We start from the raw sequence: 25651 nt of genomic DNA on the forward strand, positions 1-25651 counted from the left end.
TCAAGACTATACCCAGAAGACGTAGAAGTGCTGGGGACCCAAGAAACCACCCGAGGTAAGTAGCCAAGAACCCCACGGCAGCAGTGTACAGAGTGGGAACACGACTGCATGCTCAATTCAAGTCAATGGGTAAGTTGCCGTTGCAATTATAAAGAAGAAGGACCTTTCCCAGTGGACCCTGAAGGAACCCCGTGGAAGACCGAAGGTTGGAGAGCCACCCCTCCTGTGGATACTCTAGTAACCAGGATACCTACACCATGGAAGCCGGGTGCATAGGTGTAAAGTGGCGTTGGAAACCGCCTAAAATCAATGGAGGACTTCAGGAAGCTGCCGCTATTGAAGAAGGTGAAAGTGTCAGATGGAATCCAAAGGTGGATTCAAGTTGAGAAGTACCTGCCAGCAGAGGGGCCAGAGTCTATGCCAATCAGGAGTGACCAGGAGGCACAGGAGACAAATACCCACCGATGTTAGGAGATGCAGCAGAGTTGAGGATGAGCTGCAGTTGTGTGGACCAGGCGACACTGTAGAAGACCAGGAGGCGTTCACAAGCTTTCCCACGTCGGATGTCGAGTGATCGGTGTCTGTCAGGATCACCAACAAGCCTTGGAAACTGCAAACAACGTGGCAAGCGAAAAAGGTGCAGAGTTAGGACCAGCAAGGTCCAAGTGACTCACCAAGAGCAGGTGAGTCGGAGTAGGCCCCAAGCAAACAGGGGAGCCCACTGGAATGAAAGAAGTCCCTTGAAAGGACCCTAAGATCTCTGATGACAAGAGTCGCACAGCCTAAGCAACGGGCAGCCAACATGGTGCACAAGGGCTAAGTTGCAGGGGTGCCGACGAGGGACACTGGCCTCAGACTCTGTCTGAAGCCAGTGCAGTCCTCGAGGGAGTTGTAGAACCGCCACCTGTGTTACTGAGCCTGTTGGGGTCCATAGGAGCCAAGCATCAGAAAACCAATCCGCTGTGTTGCGGTGCAGGGGAGTGACTCCTTCACAGCAAGGGAGATTCCTTCGGTGTCTTTGATGTCCACAGGTCCTGTGAGGAACCTGTATGGAGCACAGACACTGACAGTGAAGCGGACTTGCAGGACGATGAGACCTGGAGTAGACGGTGTCTTTCTGGTTGCAGCCTCGGATCCCCGAATGCGAAGTTCGATGCGGTCAGTCCGACTCAGTCAGCAAGACGTGGTCAGTGTCCAGGTGGTTGAAGATGACGTGGAGTTGAATCTGAATTGAATCCCACGACTATTCTAGGGACCTACCCACAGGTAAGCTCCTAAACACCCTAAGGAAAGAGTTGGGATGATTCAAGGTTCCCTCCCAGATGAGAGGCTGGACAGTAGGAAGGATACTCCCATGTCCTTTGTCCAGTTTCGCGCCAGAGCAGAAGCCAACGGCTCCCTGAACTGAAGTATGCAAGGAAGGCACCAAGTGCCCTTCAAACAGTCTCAGTGGGGCTGGCATGCACCCCCACCCTCCTCCAATACACTAAACCCTGTCTGGGAAATGGTCAACACCTCTCTGTGACAGGATATCTATTGTGCTACCTTCCTCTGCACGAGTTTGGCTCAGCAGCAGGAGGGCAGAATCCTGTCTCTGGTCGGCAGCAGCCCCAGCTTGCTGTCCGGTTCTGGAAGACTGGTACCGGGAGCACTGAGGGCCTCCTGGAGGAGATTTACAGTGCATGGATTCATATCTCCACACTGTCTACGGTGGGGGGGAATGATTCCCATATGTTTAGAGTTAGCCATCGAGTAAGGACGCATGGCAACTCTATACATTGTGATGGCTGATGCACTTACAACCCGGGAGAATGGACTCCCAAGGTTGTAGGTGTCCTGCTCATGCAAGGGCACCCTCACACTTAGAACCCAACACCCTGCCTTCAGGATTGAAAGGCCTGCTTTAGGGGTGACATGGGTTTTAAGTGCAGTGACCTCAGATATAGGGAATCCTATGTCTGTCGTAAGTGGTGCTGGCACCAGCTTACACAGGCTGCAAGGGCAGGCCTGTCGTCACAGCTAGAGTGGTCTCCCATGGGTGGCATAATACATGCTTCAGCCCATGGGGAATCCCTGATGTACCTATGCCATGGGAACTTCAGTACCACATACTAGGGACTTATAAGGGTACACCGGTAGCCAATCTGGGATGTACCCAAGTACTCACCATTACCAATTTAGGGGAGAAAGCAGAGAGACTGGGGTCCTGGTTAGCAGTATCCCAGTCAGACTAGTCAGAAATAGTATAAAACCAGGCAAAAAGGGAGGGCAACCATAAAAGCAGATCCTACTTTCCTACACATATATTACATATTCTAAGGTGTTCTAATCATACCCAGTGTAACACCAGAGGGTTGCACATTCTTCTTTACAAACCCAGTTGATGCACTAAAGTTCTGCATGAAACTTGTGAAGAAAAAGGCCCCTCTGCCAGCGAGGCTGGATACCAGGCACTTAAATGACTTCAGATAAGATTTTGCATGTTATGTTAGAATGATGAATCTTATGCTCAAGGTTACCTGTGTCCACTTCTTTAAGTCAGTGGTATTGTCAGCTAATCTCTTTAGATCTTGTTGGGCTGGGGAAACCGGGCTATGTGGTTATATTGCTCCTCACTACAAACAAAAGCTAATGCATGCACTTAAGTGCGTGGAGGGGATAGTTCACGCCTCCAAATGCAATCCACACAAAAGTGCTTGGGAAAACAGTGAGAATTAATGGGGTAGGGTAAAGAAGGGGGTAGTGATTATGTTATGTTATGTTAAATTGGATTTGTTGAGCGCTTAATACCGAAAAGGTCTCTAAGCGCTGTAGAGGAAGAGTAGCATAGAAACCCAGCAGTTCACTTGATCGCTAAATTAAGCCCCAGGCTTCCACAAACAGAATGGTTTTCAGTTGTTTCCTAAAAGGGAGGAGGCGATCTTCAGCTCGAAGTTGACTGGGAAGCTTGTTCCAGAGAGTGGGAATTACGGAGGAGAATGCTCTCCCTCCTTTGGAGACATAGTTGAAGCTGGGACAGTATAGCAGACTCCCTGTGGAGGACCTGAGTACACGTCCAGGTACGTATTTTGTGAGGCGCTGTTTGATGTAGGAGGGAGCTTGGCCATAGATGGCTTTATGGGCGATGCACAGGCCCTTGAATTTAGCCCTTTGTTTCACCGGAAGCCAGTGAAGGCGTTGGAGGAGAGTCGAGGCTGGAGTGTGTCTCGGTAATTTGAAAATGAGCCTGGCGGCATCATTCATTGCTATCTGCAGTCTTCTAACCAAGAAGTCAGGAAGGCCAATGTACAGGGAGTTGGCGTAATCGAGCCAGGCCAAGATAATGGCTGAAACAATGGTTCTCATGGTAGAAATTGAGAGAATGGGGGACAGTCTCCTTAGCAGTCGGAGGAGTCCCACACAGGTGCCAAAGACCGTGGAAACTTGGTTGGCCAGGGTGAGCTTGTCATCTATTTTGATGCCCAGGCTTTTGACTACCGGGATCGGGACAGGGGCCTCACCCAGCTCCTGGGGCCAGTACCGGGAGTTCCACGGATTGTGGTCATCTGATAGTGCCAGGACTTCGGTTTTATCAGGGTTGATTTTCAATGAATTTGCCATCATCCAGTTAACCGTAAAGCTTAGAATCTCTTTTGCTCTGGCTTGTGCATGGGGGGAGTTCTCGATGTGGAGAATGAGCTGTGTGTCATCTGCATAATTAAAAATCTGGCAGTCCATATCCGATAAGGTCTTGATTAAAGGACTGAGGTATACGTTGAACAGAAGAGGTGAGAGTGCGGACCCTTGCGGGACTCCACAGGTAATAGGGCTTTTCTCTGAGACCCACTCGCCCATCTGGATTCTTTGGGTGCGATCTGTCAGAAAGGAGGCGACCCATAGTAGGGCAGGTCCCACCACTCCCAGTGAGCGTAATCTAGATGTGTTCAGTTGGGTTGTACGGCAATTAGGAATTCATAGATGCTGGGGGACAGTACCATTAGACCTCTATATGCCACACACTTGGCAAAGCACCGTTCCACATAGACTTACATTTTTTACCTGGAATATACGAGGGCAAATTAACACAAAAGGTGGCAAGGCTAGTTTTGGCCTATTTAGAAAGACTCAAATTTGATACCGTCCTGCTCCAGGAGGCCAACCTACACCCAGAAGGCCCATGGAACTTTGCTCAGAAACAGATGTCGTGTAGATTTTTTTTAGCACACAGCTCCTGTACATGAGAAGTAGCCATTATTAATAGGAGATCAGTACAATTCATTCATTCTTAGGATATGCAATCTGACACCGAAGGTAGATTCTTTGTGGTATTGGGGGGCCTTTGCAACAGATGATAGTCTACTGGATATGTATGTGCCCCTAATACAGACTCGCCTCGATATTTTTTAAGAACTAGATGTCTTTCTGTAAGATTTTAGGGAGTCGAGATTAGGATGTGGGTCAGACTTTAATTTAGTTTTGGACCCTTTACTCAACAGGTCAGTTTTGCCACCAGAAGGATATATAGGACAGATCAAACCCCCAACACGCTGGAAGAAAACAGCTTATCAAAAGCGAAGCATGGAGAGGAGAGTGTGTTTTAATTTTATTCTTAAGTACACAATAACTTTTCGAGAACAGGCCACTGGCTCCTCGGACCCGATATCACACTGTGCAAATATAGTGGAGTATATCAAAGCATACGCAATCTGACCATTACCCAGTGGTACTGGGGCTTAAAATCCCGGTTACAATGCCTTACTGGGTGGGGATGAAGATTTCCTTCACTTGCGTTGCATGATAAAGTGTTTTATAACAAAGTGTGGGAGGTGATTGTTGAGTTTTTCAAGAACGTAGGATGTTTACTTCAATAAGCTACATCATGGAAGGCCTTTAAGTGAATATTCTTGGTATGTCAATTGCCAAACATTAAAAAATGCTAAGATATTCACCAACAGCTTCAGAAGAGAGAATCGGAATGAGCTATTCTTGAGAGAAGGCATGCAGAACACCTCTAAGGAGGCATAATGGGATGTATTATTGAACTCCGGTTGACGAGTATAAAGAATGGGCAGACAGGTAAAATACCTCAGCAAATATGCACTAGCTCACAGCTAGGGCAAGGGGGAATCAGGCTAGCAGAACCATAGCAGAGCTACTTAGGAATGCAGTTAGCAGACACCTCCCCATGGCAACCGCTAGTTACAGGGGTGAGGGGTAGAAACAAAAAGAAATTCTGCAAGTATTTACCATGTATTATGCAAATCTTTACACAGCCCAATGCAATATAGGGCTGGAGGAAACTGGTGACTACTTGGGAGGATGCTGTGCTAGGGTGGGTGACAGGATGAAATTGGAGAAGCTCTAGTTGCCCCAAAGGAGTTCAAGAAAATAATCAGCACCATTGAATCAGATGGACTTTTAGACAAATTCTATAAATCCTATAAAAAGATATCCCCGAACCTCATCTCCTGAATATTTATACCTAAACAAAGCTGGATTGGGTGCCCTCGTCCTCTAGAGATGCAATAATTTCAGCCCTTCCTAAGTCTGGCAAAGCTGGGACAAAATGCAGGTCATATCAGCCTCTTTATTAAACATGGACTACAGCATTCTAGCAAAAATTATTGCTGTTCGGTTACACCTTCTATGAACAAGCTTGTATTGCCAGAACATTTTAGATGTATACCGGTTGGAACCGCATCCCATTAACTCCATATCTTACTCGCAATGATACAGCAGAAAACCCAAGTGAGAATTGACCCCCATTAATCAAGGAGATAATCTATTTTGGGGTGTACTCCAGCCGGTTCATTAATTGAGAGAAGACAGAGTTGTTACCCCTTATATAGGTAACAGCCAGGCCTGATGAGGATTTCTCTCCCAGCATGACAGAGAGAACTGAATTGCAAACTGAGTGTGGGATAAAAATTACAGCTGTCGAAGGCAGGACATATAGCTCCCATAAAAACAATGTTGCTGACAAAGTTTCTCTAGCTCTTTAATAGCCCCATGTCCCTGAACAACTGCTTTTTCACTAACCTGCAGACAACACTGTCCCTATTGATATGGGTGAAAAAACAGCCCAGGGTAAGATGGGAGGTTCTTACAAGTCCACTGGTGAAAGGAGGATTCACAGTGCCAGACCACCAAAGAAAAAATATTGCAGCGGTATAGTACATTTCCATAGCGCATCTACCTCAGTGATTGTACAGTATCAGAGCTTGCTGTTAGTTAAGCAACCTAGACCATCAACTGGAAACCATTTTACTAGACAAGCGTAGTAGACATGGTGGAACTTGCCAATAAGGCAGGCTTCAAAATATTGTACTCCATGGTCATGCTCTTGGCCCATTCTCCATTGTCCCCCCAAACACTCGAATCTCTGGTAATGAACTTACTTCTTAACAAGGATATTACACAAATGTGGCATTTGTTTCCTGGGGGCCACTTGACTCCTGAAAACTACAAAGCAGGGATGGATACTAGTCAGGAAATTGATATACTTCAGACTCAGGAAGGCCTTTTCAAAATTTCCTCTGGCGTCCTCAAATACACCCCTCTTACACACCTCATTAACTGAGGTCCACCAGCAGATGGGTCTCTAATCATCATAAACTATGCTCTGATGTAATTGAAACCGGTGATCTCCCACTGACACGTTGGAGGGAAACAGATTTGGGACATCCCATAGATGATAATCACTGGGTATGTGATTTGCACATAGGTGAGCCTGATTTCGCTCAACTAGTCACAAGTTGCTTCTCTGTAATGTTCTTAACCATCTGTCTTACTACCCTGCACTAATGCACAAATATGATGCGTAACAAAGTGAGAAATGCCACAGATGACCAATGCCCTGAAACTTTAACCTGGCATAGCAGTGTCTGGTTGTTGCAGCCTACTGGATGAAGGTGAACAATATACTTTAAGGTTATTACTGGTAACAAACCAAGTTTGAATCTTATGTCGGTTCCTTTTGGTCTATGTTGCGGGTCCCCAGCGCAGGTTTATACACATACAGCGATAGTGTAATTATTGACCAAACAAAGAGTTGCCATGGGCTAACTTAAGGGACAACCGCACTCTACTAATGCCTGGTTAAGAGATGCGGTTTGCTGTAATGGATCAGCAGACTGTTTTGCGATGCTACAACGAGTATGCAACATGCCCAAGGATGTATGGGGCCCTCGCTGGAAAGAAGAGGTAAGACAGAGCCATGGAAGACTGGGGCTCAGAAAGAAGACAGGCAGGTCACTGAAAACTACTTTAAATAGCAAGGGATGAGGGCAGTGGCAGGTCATGTCAATTTAAAATTGCAGTTTGATGATGGGGCAATAGGGATTTAATTCGATATGGTACAAAGATGTAGCTGTTATTCCCATGACTCATTGATACTGGGTGGAAGCAGTGCCTTGCTTTGAAAGCTCTTGAATCTCGAAATGATGTGGACAGTGGTACAATTAAAATGCAATGAACTGCTTGATAGCCTTTGTTTATTAATCGTTTTGAAATAAAGTGAAATAAAGTAGTTTTAAAAAAAAAAATATTTTCTTTGCGTTTCTTTCACCTTATGTTTCTGGATGTTTGGTGTATCACTCCACCTCCCTTGGATTGCTTGCATTGCAGTGCATGAGGTACTATCTCACATCTCAAAAGTTCACTGAATCATCACACATTAAAATCTTAACCTCAGTTACTCTGTACAAACCTTTTTTAGTTTGCTTTTTCACAGCAGCCGACAGCCCCAGTGAGGCACATGCAGCAGTGGTAGAAGCTTCCTTGGCATACACAAACATATGCATAAACAAAGCACAGGCTATAGCAGCGAAGGCTCACCACAAACAGCACAAACAGTACTGGAAGCTTCCATCACACTACTATAATCCTGTAAAACTAAAGGGAATTGTAGCAGCCAGCAACCGTAGGTGGGTCACGGTCTGTGCAGCAAGCTAAACATTTTAGAGGGCAGTCCATGGTGCTTCCACAGCACCTCAACGTGTGTGGACCTTTGAGAAGGCTTGTGTGGCCACAGACACTTGCCAATTCTGATGCACCTGGAGCTTTTACTTTAGCATGGTCTGTGCCTGCTTTGCTATTCATCTGCACAAAGTTTGTCAGGGTTGGTGCTATATTAAAGTCACTGTAGGCAAGTGTCTAGCGGTGTCACCACAAATAGCAGAAAGATGGGTGTCATTTTGCCGCCAAAGGTAGCACAAAAAAGCTCTGGTTGGTATAGGAAAGTGGATGATCGAACGATAAAATCCTTCTCTATCTCGCTCTAGGGTGACCCAGCATTGGCAAAGTTAAATGGTCTGGCTTTAAAGCACTAATGCATGAAAAAAACATTTTTGCAAACCTGCGTTTGAGTAGGGTAGCATGGTAAAGCCAGACATCCTGGCTTTTGCCAATGCTGGTAAATCAGCTTCAAACCCACACCTCATGCACAGATGTCGCAGTAGAACATGGTTAAAAGAAAAACTGTTAGAGATGTAGAGCCGCAAGGTTGCAGGACAAACCAGGTTTAGCATGGACAATGATGATGGAAGAACCCAGAATTTGCTTTGTCAGTAACAGGACTGCACATAGTGATTTACAGGCTGCAGTCGTGTCCTGAATGAATTCCAGCATGTGAACGTCTGAGGTCGTTTCTTTAGGGTGTGAAGAACTTAAGTGTAAAACACAGAGTGGAAATATCCATGGCCCATCTTCCACACACACATGTAGTAGACGCCATTGCTCCCTCTTCCATCACCACTCAAATTCTAACCCTTGCCTACCTGTAAACCGTTTACATTTCGTGCAGTTATGAGAGAAAGGAAAGGATTCCGTGGGAGGCTACACAGGGAGGATTTGGACGGTAAAATGCCGCCTGGCCGATTACAGACCTCAAGGGCAGGCGCCGCACTCGACGGCAGAGAAACTGCAGGGGTTTGCACAAGAGGACACGCAGAGCGCTCGCCAGAGCACGTCACCAAACAGCAAGAAAAAACAGCAACTCTAAGCATATGTGTATATAAATAAATATGTGAGGCATTTTTTAATTATTTCAGAACGTTTTCTTTCTTTTTAGGCCTTTCCTCTGCCTACTCCAGGTCTTTATTATTTTGACAATTTTCTTGTTCATACAAGTCTTCTGTGCTATTATTTACATGCCTTTTCCTCTTTCAGCTCAGCTTTCTTCTCCTGTCTCGTCTTCTTTATTCCTTTCCGCTACATACATACATCCCTTGGTCTATTTTTATCCGCTCCTCCTCTCCAACGCTATTAGCCCTCCTCCCCCTATTCACCTGCCTATCAAGGTTACACATCAGACCCAAAGCTTTATATTTAGTGGTAGCAAGGAGGAGGGAAGGAGGTGGCCTTCGTGATCAATGAAGCGTTTCTACTTAGAAGATATCACACAGATCCCCGATTGCTTCCCCCCCTCCAACAAACAAGAGATCCCTTACCTCTTCCAATAACAGATATGTACCTATTTTTGCCCTTCAATAAAATATCCCTGACCCCGACAAGTGCAGTGTAGACTTCTGTCTCATTGTTCACCTTAAACATATCTCGGAAACTAGTTCCACAAGACCAGTTCTCTGCCTACATTTCACCTCACACAACAGATCCTGGACCCCTTAACAGAAATGGGTCCTTGCCTCAATTTACTCTTCCACAAAACCAAATTCTTGCGCCCCAACCTCCAATACTACATATCAATCAATCAGAGTCTTGTAAGGTGCAGCTACTCACCCGTGAGGGTCTCAAGGCGCTGGGGGTGGGGGGCTGCTTGTCAGACTGGGTGGAGGATCGTTTGAAGAGCCAGGTCTTGAGGTCCTTCCTGAATTGGGTTAGCGACGCGGATTATATGAGGTGGAGGATCAGTGTGTTCCAGGTCCTTGCGGCGAGGTAGGAGAACGACCTTCCTACGGGTCTAGTCTTGTGGATCCTGGGGACGGAGGCATGGGCGAGTTAGAAGGATCGGAGTTGTCCGGCAGGTACGTGGAATGTGAGGCGGTGGTTCGGGTATGCTGGTCCATCATGTAGAGCTTTGTAGGCGTGAAGGAGGAGCTTGAAAGTGATTCTCCTGTTGACTGGGAGCCAGTGGAGTTGTCAGAGGGGTAGCGTGATGTGGCTGCAGAGGGGGATGTCAAGGACCAGACTGGCTCCGGGCGTTTTGGACGTTCTGTAGTTTCTTGAGCTGTTTCTTGGTGATGCCGGCATAGATTGTGCTTCGGTAGTCGAGTCTGCTGGTGGGGAGTGCATGGATGACCATCTTTCTGGATTCTGTGGTGATCCATCTGAATGTCTTTCAAAGAAGGCAGAGCATGTGGAAGCAGGCTGAGGAAACTGCGTTGATTTGGCAGTTCATAGTGAGCGATGAGTCCCAGGCTGAAGGGGTGTGCTTCAGTCTTGTCCAAGTTGAGCTTGAGGCAGCTGTCTTTCATCCAGGTAGGAACGGCCTTCATTCAACTGTGGAAGTTGCTTCTGGTGGTTGTGGGTTCATTGGTGAGGGAAGAGGATCAGCTGGGTGTCATTGGCATAGGAGCTGTTAAGTCTGTGGCTTTGGACGAAGGGGTGCCATGTAGACGTTGAAGAGGGCGAGGCTCAGGAGACCCTGGGGAACTTTACATCTGATCTCTGTGGGTTCTGAGAGGAACAGTGGTAGCCTAACTCGCTGGGTCTGGCCAGTGAGGAAGGAATGGATCCAGTCCAAAGCCTTGTGGTGGAGTCTTGTGATAGGGTGCAGTGGATGACTGTGTTGAAGGCGGCCAAGAGGTGTAGTAAGATGAGGGCTGCGTTGTCTCACCCCAGTCGCAGTGGGAGCGGATGTCGGTGGCGGCGAGGAGTGCAGTCTCTATGCTGTGGTTGCTTACGAAGCCGGATTGGGAGGTGTCCAGGATGTGGTTCACTTTGATGAACTCTGACAGTTGGCTGTTAATGGCCTTCCCTATGACCTTGGTTGGGAAGGGGAGGAGGGAGATGGGTCTTAGGTTTTTGAGGCCTGTGCGGTGGTCGGAGGACAGCTTTTTCAGCAGGGGGTTGATCTCGGCATGTTTCCAGTCGTCGGGGAAGGTGGCGGTTTTGATGGAGCAGTTGGTGTGGAAAAGCTGGGGGACAATGGCGGCGGCTGCTCTGTGGAAGATGTGGTACAGGCAGGGATCCAATGGGGCTACTGAGTGGATGCTCTTCATGGTCTTAAGCGTGTCTTCTGTTGTGAGCAGGGTCCAGCAGAGCAAAGTCTTTTGGAGTGCGGCTTGGTTGTGTGCGATGGTGGAGGGCGTGGTGGCAGAGTCTAGGTTGTCAAAGCGGTCGTAGATCTTTCTGATCTTGTGGTGGAAGAAGGTGCTGTGTTTGTTGCAGAGGTTATGTGGGGTGGGGGCGGGGTGTGGGAGGGAGCGGGGTGAACGTCTGGTCTCACTGTTGTGCCTGGCGAACTCCTTGACAATGGCGAAGAGTTCTTTGCCGTTGTGTGCATTGGCATGGATTGTCTTTTGGAGGGCTGTTTTCTTAGTAGTTTTCAGGAGAAGGTGATGTACGTGGACAGCGGATTGGACGGTTGCGCGAGTTTCCGGGGTTCTATTGTTCCTCCATCTCTTCTCGACACCTGCAGGTGCATCAGGAGAGCAAGAGTGAACCAGCTGGCCTTCTTGGAGTGTTGTTTGCCTGATCTTTTCTTGAGGGGTGCCATGGTGTCGGCGCAGTTGGAGATCCATTGGTGGAGGTTGCGTGCTGCGGTGTTGGCGTCCGTAGGCATTGGCGGAGTGGTTGTGCTGAGGGAGTTGACAAGAAGTTCTTAGATGGCCTTGATCAAGCTGCGATGGGGGCGGCAATGACGACGGTGGTGTACGGTGGGCATGGCAAGGCGAGATGAACGCACTGATGGTCGGTCCAGGAGAGTTCGGTGGTTTGTCTGTAGCTGATGTTCCCGCTGGCGGAGAAGACTGGGTAGAGCGCGTCTCTGGCTGTGTGGGTCGGTGCTGTGACTAGCTGCTTGAGTCGTGGGGTTGTCCAGGTGGAAGTTGAGGTCTCAGATTAGGATGTATTCAGTGGATGGGAGAGCCTTGGGTGCGATGAGGTCTACGATGGTGTTGGTGAAGGGGGAAACAGGGCGGGGTGCCTCTAGATGAGGGTGGTGTTGAGTTTGTTTCGGATCTGAAGTGGAGGTGCTCCATGGTAGTCGTTGGAATGTGTGGTCAGTCGGAGTGTGCTTTTGTGGACAATGGCGATGCCTCCTCCTGGGCGGTCCTTGCAGGTGATTTTGTAGCCGTCTGGGATGTCAATGGTTGGGGTTGGTGCAGGTTTCCGCAAAGAAAGCTATGTCAGGGGAGGTGGAGTCAAGGAGGTCTCACATTTCTGTGGCGTGTTTGTGAAGGGACCGGATGTTTGAGGAGGATGCGTCAGTTGAGACTGACGGGTGTGCTGTTAGTCGGCAGGGTGGCGAGAGGAGCTGGTGTGCTGGCGTGGCTGAAGGTGCGGTTGCAGTTTCAGCAGGCTAAGGGTCCAGGAGTCATCTTCGGTGATGCTAGATGGCAGGCGGCGTGGTGTCCAGGGCGGAGGGCGAGGAGGTTGCGGGCGTCGTAGTGATGGACTGTCCAAGAAGCAGGGACTGTGGCACTGGGTGGGTTTGCCTTTGGCACGTCTTTGGCTGCCATTAAGTAGTGCTGTGGGGGGGGGGGTTGGACAGCTGGGAGGCGGGGAATCACAGGCAGTGACACTGGAGGGTGGTGTGGCATCGCATGGGAGATGAGGGAGAGGACAGGAAAAGGAAGAAAAAAGATAAAAAGCAAAGGCAGAAAAGCAAAAGAGAAAAGCAGAAAAATGGACAGAAACCGCATAAAGAGGGACAGGAGGGCAGTCAAGCAGCAGAGCAGTGACGCTCTACCACAGGACGACAAGGGATGAGGTGCAGGCAGGAGCCTGCGGTGGAGGAGGGTCTCAAATTCCTGACCTTCAGGTCAGTAGCACCAGCAGCTGCAGATAGGGAGAGCAGCAGCTACCAGATGGCACTGCACTGTGGAAGGAGTGAGTCCACTCAGGGATACTGGACTGCAATTTCACCATGCAGCGGCCGCCATGAAGTAGTGATGCGAGGTGGGGGGGGGGGGGGGGGAGCTGGAAAGCCTCCACTATGAATGAAACCTGTGCCGTAGTCGCAATAGTTCTTCTGTTACATATACAGGGATACATTTGGTCCATCAGTGACCACCCATTTAAATACAGATCCCTTTCCTTTTCAGATCTACCTTCACAACACAGCTTTCTGCACCACCTGATGTGACCATTTACAAAGTGTGAACTTTGGGTCTGTCTAGAGGAATCTCTCCTTTGCCCAATACTATTGGCTATTATTCCACCTCCAATGGGGTACTTGCATTGCAACACACAAGGAACAATTTCACATCTCAAAAATACACTGAATCATAAAATGTCAAAACATTTTCTCTCAGATTCATTGTATATATAAACCAATCAATTGTTTGTGTTTTCCACTGCAGTTCTTTTTTAAATATATTATTCACGACTGTAAATGGAAGGCAAGCATTCTGGATTTGCTAATGCTTATTTGTCAATGTGCACAATCCTGTAATGAACTCAGAATTTTACAGTAGAACGTGTAGCCATTCCCATTAACAGATTCATGTGGCAGACTACTGTACTTTCCAATCCTGGTCAGTAAAGGAATTTAAGGATAGCTTCATACTACAGTAAGTGGAGGTTGAACTTCTCATGAAGGTTGAGGAGGTCAATCTGTCCCAGAGGCCGACAAACAACCTTCAATGGCCTTGGAATCAAAGAACCTTGCCTCAAGCAGTGTTGCCACTAACCTCTTAATAGCTCTCCTTGTTACATACAAAAAAGCATTACCGGCGGGGGGGCCGCCAAGTTCATTCATTTGAGAAATACATATAGGAGGAGTGCGGGATAGCCTGCAAATCTTTCACAAGCCTTCAAATAATTTTTCAGGATGAAGAGGAAGTGGAATACAGAGCTTCTGTGTCTGCCTATGCCAAAGCATGCTCAGAAGGCATAGGCATCACTTTATTTGAGATAATCTTTCAGAATCGAATTCGACTTTGTGTCCAGTCATGTATAGGGTAAGGTAGTAAATTCAACCTCTGGCAGAGTAGTTACAGTGATGTCTGTTATGTACATTTGTAACGCAGTATCACCCGCAGGGGTATCTTGGCACTGAGCAGGTGTGTATGCATAGCCCTGCCTATGGTAGATTGGTTAAATCAAAACCCAAGTCTTTAGCTTCTTACGGAATACAAAAAGAGAGGATGAGACTCTGATGTTGAGTGGGAGGCCATTCCAAGCTTTAGGAGCGATGTAAGAGAAAGCCTGTCCTCCTGAGCTGGTTTTGTGCATGCGAGTCCTGCAGATCGGAGAAGTCTAGGTGGCTGGTGGAAGGAGATGTGACTGTTTAGGCTGGTGGGGCGAGAGTTGTGTAGTACCTTTAATGTGTGCGTGAGGAATTTGAACTGAATGTTTGTGTGTCGGCAACTAGAGAGTTCCCGGAGGTGTTGTGTGATGGAAGTTCTGTGTGGGAGGTGGAGGATGTGCCTGGCTGCCGAGTTCTGGGTGGTTTGTAGCCAGTGAACTGGTCTTTACCAAATCACTTCAGGGAGGTGAAATGCTTAACAAAACCGAAATTAACCAAACAAAATGAAAACCCTTATGTGCTAATGTGCCAATCTTATTGACATTTGAAGAAGAATGGGAAGTACCCCCATCAGCTAAGAGTAAACAGTGATGGATCAGTTGAAGGAACAAATGTCAGTCACCTCTACTTGGACATAGGAATAGCAAGATGGCAATGCTAATTTTGCCCTCCACAACTACTTCATAGCCAAACGTTTCTCTCAGTCAACGCGCTCATCCTCCTTCAAATTCATCTCCCTAACCATCAGTTCTCCCTTCAAAAAGCTACACCAGATTCTGTGCAGTTTCTGACACCGTGATCAGTGGATCTTTCGCCATGGACCGCAACAATATTCTATACTCGTTCCTAACTCCCCTCCTCCTTGCATTATTCTAAGAGACAAAATCAAAAATGTTAAAAGACAAAGAAAATCTATTTTAGTTAAGCTCCTCTAATTAGATTTCCACCCATACCACAGAAATTCTGTTGACCTAATTCTGGCCTAAGACGCAAGCTCACCATCACCTTACCCCCCAACAATTGATGGCCATCCTCCAATCATTTGTACATACATGTTTACAAATATGTCCCTCTTTCAAAATTAGGCACAAATAAAAATCTTCTCTCTCTCAGGTTGCCATAATCTGCTCCATAACAGTCATAATAGTCTAACTCCATATTGGCAAAAGTGCACCCAGCTTGGAAATTAACCACCAAATTCATTGTCACAAGACACAAATGCAAAACCAGTTCTCGCATATCTTACTATAATCAGGCTCATAATCTGACCACTTGTCACCTCAATTTTCTCTGATTTTCAATAAACACTCGGCTTTCGATTCCTAATATCCTGCTGCTCCTTTACTCAAAATAAAGAAATCTTGGCCTCAAGCATTGGTCAGTTCTCTCACTTGCAGCTTTCAAACAAAAACATGCTGTCACGTTCATAAGTGGAGAAAGAGATAAAATAATCCCAAAGCAAGAGTAGTTCTGGCTAAAGACTGCAGCACAGGTGCTAGATCCACAAGGTAATGGTGGTCTGCACTCACTCTCTAAAGGCCAAACTACTCCAAAACTATAAATACATTAAAACAGAGAAAAACACACACACACACACACACAAAGAGGGGGGCTTCAAGAGTCCAACAGCTGTATTGTAGAGTTTGTTCTCTTTGTTTCTTCTCTCCACCTTTCATGAAGTGTATGTAGTTCACTGGTGTAAATATCAATGTACTCTTCTTCAATATCAAAATTACATGGGAGCCGTGGAATGTAGTCTCAAAACAATGCTCTTTATTATTCTACAACACATCAAAGAAACAGTACGGCAAGCGCTTTTTGGCCTCCGAGAGGACTTCATCAGGGTTAATGGTAAAATGGATCAGTTCTCCCAAAAATTCTTGGAACACTCATACTGCTTCTATAACGCCATGTGCTGTATTATCCGGTCTCAGCTTACAGAAACCAATGGGGTGTGAATATTATGCTGCGATATTTGTATATGGTCACCTGGTATTTCCCTAAAACAATATAGGAACAGTACGAGTGTTCAGAGAATTCCGGGGAGAACTGATTCATTTATACACTTAAACTTTGATGTGACATTGCTGTAAAGAAATACATTAACCCTGATGAAGTTCTCTCTGAGGACGAAACGTGTTGCTTGGGCTGTTTCTTTGATGTATTGAAGAATAATAAAGAGAATTGCTTTGAGACTACATATCACGGCTCCCATGTTATTTTGATACTGGAGAAGAGTACATTGACATCATTGAACTGTTTGTACTTCATGAAAGGAGGAGAGAAGAAACAAAGAGAACAAATTCTACAATACAATTGTTGGACTCTTGAGACACTCGTGTGTTTTTTCTGAAGAAAGAGCTATTTAACTAAAAACCTCAATTAACACATACCAATACTTTAATGGTCTTTTTTCCAGCACACAACTCCACAAAATTGGTCTTCTTTGAGGACATTATCACAAATCGCCACACACACCCTAGGGCTTAGCTTAAAACATTTTCTCTTTACTCTCACATCCTTCTACAACAGTCACTATCATTCCTTGTGACTACCAACTTAGCTACCGACATCTACACAATGGCTACTATCAAAGCAGTCACTACTTTCGTGTACACCTTCAACTTGTTCCTCTTCCATTTGTTTCTACTTTCCCCACTGGGAAACAGTCTTATACATACATCCACAAGCCCATGTAGGTGCCATCAAATGAAATATCTTCCTCTTATCTCTAGTTTTTGAAATAGTTCTACCATCTGTTCAACCACTCATCCTCAGCATTTTTCATTCGTTCACAAAACAGCTGTTGTATTGCTTTAAGGAAACCTCCTGCTGATGTTCACAGTACAAGCTATTATTCTTTCCAAGACCCTCAAACAACTGGTATTTAACGACGTTGCACACAACCTTCATGCAAGCTGCTCAAGAGATCTAAATGCATCTCTTACAAATGAGACAACTTAATTCGATATATTTAAACTTTACTTTTAAAAACAGGGAGTAAAATCTTTCACCTTAAAATTTCATCAGGCGCACTACACCAGATTCATGCTGCACAAACTTCTGATCCATGGTCTCTTACTAGTAGGATCATTGACTGCCAGGTAGGAGATCACGCCCCTCTAGAACAGTCCTCCAAAACACACTGCAACGCCAGAAAGCAATCAACAAAGTGCTACATAAAAGAATAATGCCCTATTAAAACACCAAATGCAAGTCATCCTAGACTAATGAATGATACCTCAAAGGTAAAGGGTGTCGGAGTGGGTAGATATGGACCTGGTGTAGGCATGGATATGGGACAGGCCCAAAACTTCCTTACACCATATCAAGGGCTCTTATCCCCAGAGTCACGCTCTACTAGGAGAAGAAAGTCTATTTGAGAGCAAATACAAGCCAGCTGCACAACAGACCAAAGACCCTACAGAAAAGATCCACGTCCCAACAGAGTACAGACCCATACCCTGATGGAGACACCAGAACCATGCCCACACAAAAGCAACAAAGTCCTCAGAAGACAAGAAGCCCAAACCCACCCCCAAGACAATAGATCCATGCTCCTGACCCACACCCCAGATTTCAACTATCCAGATGCTGGACATTCCCCCCCCCCCCACCCCCCGCCCCCCTAAAAAAAGACCACAGCCTCTAGTACATGTCCCAGCCCCGCAAGTCCACAAAATCCAGAATACTAAAACAAAACTGATTTTTGGCTCCAACTACAAACCCAGATCAAAGCCTGCAAAGAACAGATCCATGAACACCATGGATGACACCTCCATGCCCGCACTGGTCAACATCTCCTGTGCACCAGGACCATACACCAGATGAACACCCTCAGGCCCAGTCTGACAACTGAAAGACTTCACCCTTTCCTTTACACCTCCACCCTGATAACCGATTAAGTCCCAGCTTCCGTTTGACCCACGTAGACATACCTTGGATCAACTTATTGAGGCATACCATGAACAACCAATTCAGGAATACCCCAGTCAGTCAGTCGAGGTCAATACCATAAAATACATTAAAAGACCCAAAAAAAAACACATCTATTTCCAACTCTGAAAATACATTTGTGCCAGTTATGGACAGCACATTTCCATCCACTCTATGCAAATACTTTAAGTGAACCAAATCCACTCTGAACAACATTCCCACGCCATCCATAGACAAAACGTCCACAGCTCTAATGATAGTGATAACAACTATGAACAAAATATTTTTGCCAATCATGTGCAACACAATCGTATTCGCCTAGGACTAGAGGTCAACATTTACAGCAGAAAAAACCTTGGTTCACAAATCTAGATACCTTCAACCCTACCCAGATATTACAACATGTACCTTGAGTCCCTAAATAATAAATCAAGACCCCCTTGGACACTATGCTAAATGCATAACTGCACTCCAGTCCAATATAGAGACAACAACAGGCCAACCTCACCAAGATGCCTCTTCCATGCATTTGACCCGTGTCCACTGCAAACTTTCAAGACATTTCTTTTAACAAACTCTGCTGCCACTTCAGTTAGAAAAATCATCAATGATTCCTTAACTGCGGGAATATTTCCAGAAGAACTCAAAAAGGTCATACATACGCCTTTTACTGAAGAAAACAAACGTGGACCCGCTGAACCCTGACAACTACAGACCTGTTACAAATGGACCATTCCTGGGCAAACTGATAGAAAGAGCAGCGTTCGCCCAGATGTCACAATTCATTGAAGGGAATGCAATACTTTCAGACTTCCAAACAGGATTTTGTCTAGGAAGACGCACAGAATCTGCCCTCCTTGCCATCTGGGATGACCTGAAGAACACAGTTGACCGCAACGGGGTTGCTGCGCTACTCCTCTTGGACCTCTCGGCTGCCTTTGACACGTTTGACCAGGACACTCTGATACAAAGACTCTAGGAAGCTGACAGAGGGGACTGCTTTAGACTGGATCGCGTCCTACCTTCGAAACAGAACTAATGTCATCCATACCCCAGCTCTCTCATCCACACCATACTCCACAAAAGCAGGGGTCCCTCAAGACTATCATCTCGCCCATGCTTTTCAACATCTACATGAAGTCATTACCGGTACTGATCAATCAATTTCACCTCACGTGCTATAACTAAGCAGATGATACAAAAATACTCCTTCAACTGGAATGTCCCAAAGACATTGGAAACTCACCAATTTTCACTTCTCACAGAGCCGTGGATCATTAGAGGACTTGGAGCCATCTCAAATTGAATGCTTCCAAAACGGAAATACTCACGAGTGGCGATTAGAAACATTAGGACCCACTTGCCGCCTGGCCTGATGAGTTGGGATCACCACATAAAGTATCGAAGGAAGTAAGAAACCTCGGAATGACCATGGACTCCAAGCTATCGATGAATGCCCAAGTGGACAAATTAGCAAGAGCAAGCTTTGTTACTATAAACACTCTGAAGAATCTTCCCCACCATTTGGGATTTCCACACAAGGTCCAAGCTACCATCTTCCTTGTTCTGTCCAAACTTAATTACGCCAATAGCCTCTACCACGGATCACCTTTAACTACCATGAAAAGAGGTCAGAAAGAAAGCAAGCACCATCGATCAGGTTTTTCGTTTTTCACTACTGGCCTGGAAAACAGTCACTATAGAGAGGGGTTATCTTTACACAGCATTTATCAACCTGAAGTCGGTCTTTGACATTATCCCGGACACAAGTTATGGCAAGTCCTGCAGGAGATGGGTTTTCCACCACCACTCCTCGCGTTGGTTATCCGCCTTCATGAGGATAACTTTGCACAGGTTCGCTGGGGAGAGTAAGGGTAGCTGACAAATCCGATCAGAGTCGATATAGGGGTTAGACAAGGTTGCGTGTTGGCGCCGACCTTGTTTTCACTCTTCACCAATGGGGTGGTCCACCCCTTAGCGAAGTCCCAGCTGATTCCTCCTCGCTGGGGAAGGTCAAAATAACAACTCTGCTATTTGCGGATGACACATTATTGGTTTCAAAGACCCCCAGTGGCCTCAAACTGCTGCTAGAGCCCTTTGGCACCCGTTTGTAGGCTGCTGAGAACACGTCACCAGGAAGCGCTGCGTATTTTAAAATCGGATTCAAGAACACTTGTTGCCTGTGCAGTAGCTAAGTTTCTCGGAAAAATGTGGATAATCAGAAGGCACACACTTAAGTGATAACGTTTGCCTTAGAGTTCTTCTTTTCCATATTCTTAAACACGCTATTCTAGAACATGCCAGCAACATTCGGATTTTTTAAATTGTGGTCTGATCATTCTATTGTGATTTTATAGTGGAACCTTTAATGCACTTAAACAGGGTCTTCCCCTTGGCTAACCATACTTTTTATCTTATCATTTTAATTGACTTTTAACTATTTTTATCATTACTTATTTATTCAATTAATAATCTATTGTAATGCATTCAATAAACATTGTCAAATAATCAAACCTTAAGTTCTGTACTGTAAGCAGTTGCACTTTTATGGCTTAAACACTTTTACGATGTTATTGCAATGTATACATTTCTATCACTTTGCACTGTAAGCATTTGCACTTTTATGGTCGGAACGACCGAAATAAAGTTTGACTTGACTACAACAGATTCAGAACTCGGCTGCCAGACTACTCTTGCATATCAAACCCCGAGACCACATCTCACCTGCCTTGAAAGCCCTGCATTTGTTACCGGTTGCCAGAAGAGCCACGTTCAGCTGCTTTGTATCAGCCACAAAGCGATATATGTAATGGGACCACTCTTCATCAGGAATAAAATCACCAAACACATTCATCATAGGAACCTCCGGCTCTAGAGTGGCGCCTCACCTCAAAATCCCAATATACAAGAAAAAAACCATGGGTGGCACATCCTTCTCTGTTCAAGCAGCCAAACTATGGAACTCTTAACCCCCCCCCCCCCCCCCCAAACATAAGCTCCGCGGACAACGACCTTTTTTTCAGAAAACTCAAGAATTGGCTCTTCCCCACATAAGCACCATACGCAAACAGAAATAAACAGCATATCCCTCTGTATAAGCATTTATTTGTACTATAGATATAGATATGTACCTATACAGGTGTATTGCTTTGTATAAACATGTAGAATAATTATGTTTAAAGAAAAAAGGAATGCAAGTACAAAAACACTTGAAAACCAGAGTTTATCTAATGCATGTTTAATCTACATATACTTACTTCCTTTATGCATCTATATAGCTTGCATGTACTTTGATCTATATATTTATTACTTTTCTCCTAAAAAAGCATATTCAATGCACTAACAATCTTTAATTTACATATACTTACCTCCTTTATGTATCTATATACTTTCCATGTACTTATGGATCTATATATTTATAACGTTCTTCTAATTCAGCATATCCAATGTACTACCCTAGTTCTCACCCTATACCTCTCTCAATATATCTTCTATCTCAACTCTGACTCATCTCAAACTTCTTTCTACTACTCTTTCCAATGCACTACCGTATTTCCAACCCTATACCTCTATCAATATATCCCCTACATCCACTCTCTTGTTCATCCCATACCACTACTATGGTCCCCAAAATAACCCTTTCTAGACTCTCCCCTACTCTACCCCCTCCTTGCATCATCCAACACCTCTTATTATACCAATCCCCCAAAACAAGCCTTTTTAAACTCTTCCCTCTGACTCTTCCCCTCCACATCGCTTTTTATTCATCCCAAGCTTCCTCCTACTGCTAGGACCTCCAAAACAAAAAAAAAGTCTAAATCCTTCACTCTTCTATCCCTCCACTATCCTATTCAATCAAAATACCAGACTAACATGTCCAATGCTCAAATTTCACTATACTAATTCACCACTAATCCTTTATGGGTTCCAGAGTAGCGTGCTACATGCCGAAAAAGAGCATGAACACCTCAACAGGGGTAGCACGCATTATATAAATGCAAATGTTTCCCTCTTCTATCTCTCCGCTATCCTTCTCAGTCCAAATAAATGACTAATATCCACCACTCAAATTACTTTCATATTTCACTATACTAATTCACCTCTAATCCTTTATGGGTTCTGAAGTAGCGTGATGCTTGCCGAAAAAGCGCTTCGACCCCCCGTTAGGGGTAGTAAACACTATATAAATGCAATTACAATACAACATCCTCATCCACTATGGGAAACAAATGAACACCCCCTCCAAACATCACACAGACACATACACTAGATAAGGCATCCAAGCCCATCCAGTATAAGATCTCTGTGCATATCATGGACATCACCTCCAGAATGCTTCTGACAGCAAGCACATTAAAAAATAATCAGGCAAACCCAAACAGTCATACTCTGGGCAACCTATGTGTAAATACCACAGGCAACATATTTGGGAATTCCCAAGATAGCCCCTCCCTGGCATTCTCCAGCAGCCCCTTCCAGGCATTCCCCAGCAGCCCCTTCCAGAAAGTCAGTCTACAAAAATTGCTTCCAGAAATTCTGTGAAAAACTCTTCCAAGCATACCCCACAGAACACATTGAATCACACCCCTGATAAGCCATCAACTTCCACCACAGAAAGTACATCAACATCAACCATGAATAGCAAATCCATGTTCAACATGAAATAAACACAGAAACTCACTGTGGACAACATATCTATTGCATTCTAGGACAAAACATCTACAGTCCTGTTGAGCAGACGATACCAACCATGAGCAAAACAATAATGTCAGCTATTAAGCAACACAACCATCTTCATCTAAGACAACATGTTGATGGCATCACCAACATCTGCATCCCCATCTCTGCATATCCAGCTCCTCTCCACTAATTCATCTAGATCTCTGACACTACATCAATCCCAAAGACTAGCTTCTAAACATCACAACCAAGACTCCCACCCAAGATAACATTCAACTACCACTTCCACTCCACCCCAGGCAGCACATCTATATTCACCCTGGCAAGGTATTTGAGCCCAGCCTGGGCAAAGGACACAGAAAAAGCATCCAGGCCCCGGCATCCAGGCCCCGGCCTGGCCAAGGCATCCAGGCCCCGGCCTGGCCAAGGCATCCAGGCCCCAGCCTGGCCAAGGCATCCAGGCCCCAGCCTGGCCAAGGCATCCAGGCCCCAGCCTGGCCAAGGCATCCAGGCCCCAGCCTGGCCAAGGCATCCAGGCCCCAGCCTGGCCAAGGCATCCAGGCCCCAGCCTGGGTAAAATGCATTTTCATTCTGGCTAAGATTTCTGCATGACAAACAGAAAACAAAAAACGCAGCTTGGCCAACAAGTCCGCCACAGAATAGAAATAGAAACCAATTCTCAACAATCGAAGACCAACCTCTGGCAAAACAGTCAAATTTTGATGAGATGTCAAGATTCAGCAAAGACAATAAAATCTCAAGTGCTCAATTCTGGACAAACAAATTCAAATCTGGAAAACCCATCCACGCCCGTAACAGAAAACCTATGCACGCAAACATCATAAGCGTTTTAAACCCACCCAGTCTAGTACAACAATATATATGCTCTTACCGGACACACTTACTTCTACTGTGGAAAAGCAGGCTTACCTGGCACTAAACATCCAGCTGACCTTGCCCAATAAACACATCCTTTTAAATAACTCAGCCACACCCACAATGAGAATTGGATCAACGTCCACCATGGGTAACATATCTAAAAAGGATAACACATTCACGTCCATATCCTGGTCCTGATCAGCACCTCAGAAATGCATGGAAAAGGCTCCCTGACTCCAAAAGTGCTAAGGCACCCAACAAATAGCAAAAACATGTTATAGTGGTAATGATAACACAACCATATACAGCACATTGTCGCCCAATGTCACATTCAAACAACACAACCAAGGCTAACCTGCATAACTAATCTACTTCTACCCACGAAAACGTACTAACCAAAAAGAAAAACACACAGACACCATTAATTTATTAAGCCAACCCTGGGCAGCACATCAACGCTCACCCTAAAGTAGAGCTTCACCCCAACAGTGAAAAACACACGTCTTTAAAATGACAACTGATGTGTACTAGGAACAACAATTCAGAGACCCATGAAAACAAATATATGCCAGCTGCCTTACACGGCAGGCAGGGAGCCAAGCATTTTCTCCCCTCTGTATTTCTCTCTTCCCTCCTAGGCCTGCAACCTCAGAAACAGTCCTACTTTCCTTGCTTATTCAATTAATACACTATTTTTATGTATCCATTCCTTCTTGACTGCCCTTACTTAATCTTTCATTTCTCTATTTTTTTTTTTAGTTCTTCACTCGAGTTTTCCTTTTAACCAGTATCTCACAATTTATTTTCTTCTTCTTCGAACCCAGTGCCTGCGTTTCTTACAAATTTCATTTATTCCGCCTCGTATTCCCTGATTCTTCCCATTCCTTGTTTGTACTTATCCAACCCCTGCAATTAAATGAATAGCATTTCATAATTCCATCTAATTTCCCTGCATTAACCCTCACGTCCCCGGCCCCAGTTTAAGCATATCCATCCTTGTTTGTTGCTCGTTCGCAATTCCTTCCGAATTACCCTAATTGAATACCCCAGTCTATGGGTTTTCCCTCTTATTTTATGTCCTTCGCTTGCTTTACAACCTCGGCCCTACAGCATAATTTTCCGTTTCCTTACCCCTCCCCCATGAAATTCCCATCCCCTCCAATTCCCAACCTTTGGCATCCAGTGTGCATTAACAGCCCTCCCCTTGTGCCCCCTTGTTTCCATATCCTCTCCGCCCCCCGAGCCCCCCCTGCACTCACATGTTGACGCTGGAGCAGGTGCACGGGTCCCGTCTCTCCCTGAATATCTCCCTGGCTCTTGGATGTGTTGTTTCTTTTGGCACAAAAATGGCCGACTGACGTCACGGACATCCGGGCCCTGCTGTAGATGGAAAGGAGGGCGGGCCCAAGCCTGAGCCCTGACTCACCCCGGCACCCGCGGGGAAGGGGAGGAGACTGGGAAATGGGGAGGGGGAGACGCAGCCAGGGAAACCGCCGGCTGGACGGTGGACCGTAAACGAAAGGGATAGAAGAAGTACAACGTGCAGGAGAAATACTGCAGGGAGAGAGGAAACCACTCATTGGGGTGAGAAGGTGGATAAAAAGCGCGACTCAGCGCGGGTGAAGAGAGAGAAACACCCTAAGCCAACCCTGGCTTTGAGTCACTGGCATATTGCATTCTGGGAAGAGTCGTTTAAAAAAAATTTAAAACATTGCCACTATCGCCTTCAAAATGGGGACGTGTGAATTGCTGATGACTGAAAAACCAGGGCGGGCTGAAGGTGTCACGAAACAGTTATTTGACAGCTGTGAATTTTATAAGGTGAGGAGAGCGAGACGGGAAACTGGCTGCCTTAGACTAGACAGAGGGCAAATAAATGATACATAAATAAATAATACATATACAAAGGTGGCATTGTTTTCCAGTCCTGTTTTTCCTTTCATTTGAATGAAACCAGTTGGACTAACATACACCAACATACCTGAAAACAGTCATTTAAAAAAAGTAAATTCTAGGGGGGCAGAG

The 25651-nt window shown here is 45.6% G+C and overlaps 1 protein-coding gene across 1 annotated transcript in view; it reads right to left on the minus strand.

The window, feature by feature from the left end:
* The window catches only part of VAMP2 (vesicle associated membrane protein 2), a 136838-nt gene extending 111819 nt beyond the window's left edge, over positions 1-25019 (minus strand). The window contains exon 1 of the mRNA XM_085639396.1: positions 24886-25019. Within this exon, the coding sequence (XP_085495522.1) occupies positions 24886-24887 (2 nt within the window). The 5' untranslated portion in view covers positions 24888-25019. The remainder of the gene's footprint in view (positions 1-24885) is intronic.
* Between the last annotated feature and the right edge of the window lie 632 nt (positions 25020-25651).

Source organism: Triturus cristatus, chromosome 12 (assembly GCF_964204655.1).
Source record: "Triturus cristatus chromosome 12, aTriCri1.1, whole genome shotgun sequence".
NCBI classification, from domain to species: Eukaryota; Metazoa; Chordata; class Amphibia; order Caudata; family Salamandridae; genus Triturus; species Triturus cristatus.